Source organism: Trypanosoma rangeli (genome assembly GCF_003719475.1).
Source record: "Trypanosoma rangeli strain AM80 chromosome Unknown Tra_15.4_contig_00470, whole genome shotgun sequence".
Lineage (NCBI taxonomy): Eukaryota > Euglenozoa > Kinetoplastea > Trypanosomatida > Trypanosomatidae > Trypanosoma > Trypanosoma rangeli.
The window spans coordinates 8524-12192 of record NW_021706216.1 but is presented as its reverse complement, the minus strand read 5'-3'; the positions used below and the strand labels follow the sequence as shown (position 1 = coordinate 12192).

Here is a 3669-nt window from a genome sequence, read left to right as displayed (position 1 = left end):
CTCTATTATTATTATTATTATTATTATTGTTTGTTGGGAATATTTTGCTGTTAAGTTTTGATTGTAATTATTTGTTTGTGTTGTGTTGTACTGTTCGGTTTGCTTGTTGAGGGGGCGTTCTTTTTTTCTGGTTGAGTGTTTGCGGACGTGCTTTTTGTTGTTGTTGTTGTTAGATTTACCGTGGGTTTTTGTTAGTTGTTTTTGTAGGTTTTTTTTGTTTTTGTGTGTGTGAACCTCGCTGGATGCCAGGCGGTGGGAGTGGCCCCGGAAGGGAATCGCTGTTTTTGTCTAAGTGGCCCCTTACGGAGAAGGGCAGCCCGGTTATGCGTGAAGGCAGCCCGAGGATTATCCCGTTTAGAGCCGCAACGCAGCTGCGTGGCGTGGCCACTGTGCCGCCCGCGTCGAGTGGATCGTTGTCTAACGTTGCCCCCGCAATACCTTCTGAGGCAGCGAACGACGACGTGCCTTGTCGCGTGACGGAGGAAGCGGGGGTGCGGGGCGGCATGACCGGCATCACCAACCTCACTGTGGGGAGCAACGGGTATGGTGGGTTTGAACTGCCCGGGCGCATTTTTGGTCGTCGAGAACGTGCTTCTGCAGACGTGAGCGGTGTGCGGCAGGATGCGGTGTTGCTGAAGACTGCGACAGCAGCCTCCGGTGTGGTGCAGCGTCACCGTGACGTGGCGCAGCCCATTGGGGACACCACGGAGGCTGCGCCACACGAGGGAGGCGTAACTGTTTCTTCCATCGTCGGACACTCCTGCAGGGCCCTGTCGGAGGGCGAGTTTATCTCGGACGTGCTGTTTATGTGGATGGGAGTTGATAGGACGAAGTACTTTACCTACGATGAGGCATCCCATCGGTACGCGGTTAATGCGGAAATGGGGACGGTGCGCCAGCGGCAGGCCGCTGTCACGCTGCAGGAGTGTGGCTGGCTGGCGCATCAGATTGATGACGTGCTTGGAGGCAGCAACACCGAAAGGTCTTTTTTGCAGCAGAGTTTGCGTAGTGCGGTGCGGCGGCAGCTTTTGCAGTATCATTGCCTGGTGGCCTCCTTCCGGGAACGTCGGTCGCCGCCAATGACATTCAGTGATTTGGTTGTCGCCTTCAAGAGGGTGCAGCCCAAACTTCACGTGCTCTTTACGATTCTTCGTGAGACAGAGTCTGTGAAAGGTGGGGAGCTCGCCTCGAAGCTGCAGCGACTTGTGCAGCAGGGCTCCACTAGACTCTCCGCGCTGCTCTCGGATGTATACATGGAAGCGGTGAGTCCGCTACTCTACATGGCTGTGTCAAGCATCACAAAAGGTGAGATCTTGGACCCCTTTAACGAGTTTTTTGTGAAATCTAACCCCCGAATAGATAACATCTCCGACGCGTTTTGGTCCTCCAAGTTTGCACTTCTGCCAGAAATGCTTCCCACCACCGTTCCACGCGCTTTGGCGGAGCAAGTGATGCTGGTGACGAAGAACGTTAGTTTTATCAGAAACTGTTGCCGGTGCAAGCAGTGGCACATGGATCCTGCCATTGTGGCAGCGGCACAAAATGCCTCGTTTGACACCATTAGCGCGGTTGTTCGTGATGCCGTGTGCTTTACAAACAAAGCCGTGCTGAAGTTGATTCGTGAGGAGTTTCACCTTGACAACGTTTTTCGTATGGTGAACGCCTTTCTGCTTGTTGGTAATGGAGGTTTTTACGAGCTGCTCATCCATCGGTTAGACCCGGTGCTCAGCAGACTGAGTCATATGGTGCAAACATCCATTGTGCGAGACCACATGCAGAGCACGCTGCTCGACATTGTCCCCTACACGCGGAACCTCGACACGGATCTCTTCTCGATGATGCAGTGTGAGTTGGTGAAGGACGACAAAATTATTGGGTGGGATGCGTTTCTTGTGACAATGTCAGTGCCCTCCCCACTCAATAATGTCTTTGACTTAACCTCCATGAAAGTCTACCGACGTCTCTTCCGCATCATGTTCAAAGTCAAGCGGGCCGAGGTTGCGCTGAAGAAGTCGTGGCGACAGAGCGTCGTCCTGGATCGCATCATTGGACGACTGCACAACACAAGCCGTGAACTCACCGCCTGGCGCGAAGTTGCGGCGGACGCGCACCTCCTTGGGCTGCAGCTAAACCACTTCGTAAACAATCTTTGGTCGTACCTTGTGGCGGAGGTCTCCACCGTCTCGTGGGACCTTCTCATGAAGGCGCTGCGGCAATGCACCTCACTGGACGACATTCGAGCCGCCCACATAGCGTACCTGCAGTACCTAACGCTCCACTCCCTTCTTCACGGTGACTGCGCCTCGATGCGTCAGAACATTGAGAGCGTTCTCAGCATCGTTCGGCAGTACGTTGGGGCCCAGGCACTCCTGACCTCGTTGCTGGAGCGCGGGAGCGGAGACGTGTTCTCCATCAAGTGTGAGTACCAACGCCTGGCGGATGACTTTCAGCGAGAGATTACGTCGCTTCTCACAACATTGGAGGAGCAGCACCTGCAGTTTGACTTTCTGAACTTTCTCCTTCTTCGGCTCAATTTTAATTACTTCTACCACGACACGCTGTGCGGAAGCAACACGGAGTTTTAGAGGGATATGGTGAGTGGGGAGAGGGAGCGAAGATATCTCGAGGAGTGTTCTCCCCGCGACGGGTGCGAAGGTTGTCCATGTTGTAGCGTCTCCGGTGTTTGAACCCCTTTATTTCTTCCTTCTGACGCGTAGTGACAGTTATGCGTATCCCGCACTTTCTTTTAGCTGGTTATTTGCCTCTTTTTTCCACCCTGTTGGGGTGTCCTTCACTGCGCCGCCTTTGCGGCGGCTGTGGCCTCGGCTCGGGAGGGCGGCGGTGGGGTGAGGCAGTGAACGAAGGTGGCGCGCCCACGCAATTAGCAAAAAATGAGGCAGGCGCGCGGAGAACTGGCGGGAGAAGAAGGCACAAGGTAATAAACAAAAAAAAACACGTGTGTGCGTCTGTGTGTTGTTGCCGTCAGTGATTTTATCTGCAGCGTTGAAGGAGGTTGCGGGATTTCTAGCGTGCACGTCCGACTGTATACCCTATTCTTTTTTTCCATCTCACTCTCTATTTATACGATTCTGTGTGTGTTGAGATTTGGACGAGCGGGGCTATCCGTTTATTTGTTCATGACTCTGTGGTCAACAGCACGCACCGGGGGCGTCTTTGCTGCCTGCCATTTCTGTTGGTAATACGCCGTGCCTCAGAAGAGGTGGGGAAGGGAGACGGATATATATATATATCCACAGAGAGAGAAGGAGAGAGAGAAGGCATATATGCACGCTGGTGTTGCGCTTTGTGAAACAGGCGCGGGAGGTGGGGGCAGCGGAAGTGAAAATTTTATGAGTGACCGCCGCAGCGTCCATCCCGTTGTGTCTCTCATTCGCCTCAATGCGGAGTTACCGTCGGATGCACCAACCGGATGTGCACCGTTTATGGTGGTGTTAGTTGTTGCCATGATGCCGTTTCTCTTCGGTGTGGGCAACGTGCTCTGGCCGGTGGCGAAGAGGCGCTGGAGACGACTTTGGGGCAAATCCGCGGGTGAGACCGTGCGCACCATCACTGGGCGGTTCCACCGCGGCGACCCTAGAAACCGCTGGAGTGAGGACGGCGGAAGTACGCACAGCGGCATTCTCTTCAATGCGGTGCTGCTGTACATCG

The 3669-nt window shown here is 54.1% G+C and overlaps 1 protein-coding gene across 1 annotated transcript, besides 3 other annotated features; it reads left to right on the top strand.

Annotated features, from left to right (window-relative positions):
* Window positions 1-3: 3 nt before the first annotated feature.
* Window positions 4-28: a microsatellite.
* A 16-nt stretch (window positions 29-44) lies between these two features.
* Window positions 45-89: a microsatellite.
* Window positions 90-151: 62 nt separating this feature from the next.
* Window positions 152-230: a sequence feature (A-rich).
* Window positions 231-242: 12 nt separating this feature from the next.
* On the top strand, window positions 243-2585 carry TraAM80_08836 (putative gamma-tubulin complex subunit; the record flags this gene model as incomplete). Its single annotated transcript, XM_029385562.1, has 1 exon — window positions 243-2585. One exon carries the CDS (start codon window positions 243-245, stop codon window positions 2583-2585), a length of 2343 nt encoding a protein of 780 aa, XP_029234586.1.
* Between the last annotated feature and the right edge of the window lie 1084 nt (window positions 2586-3669).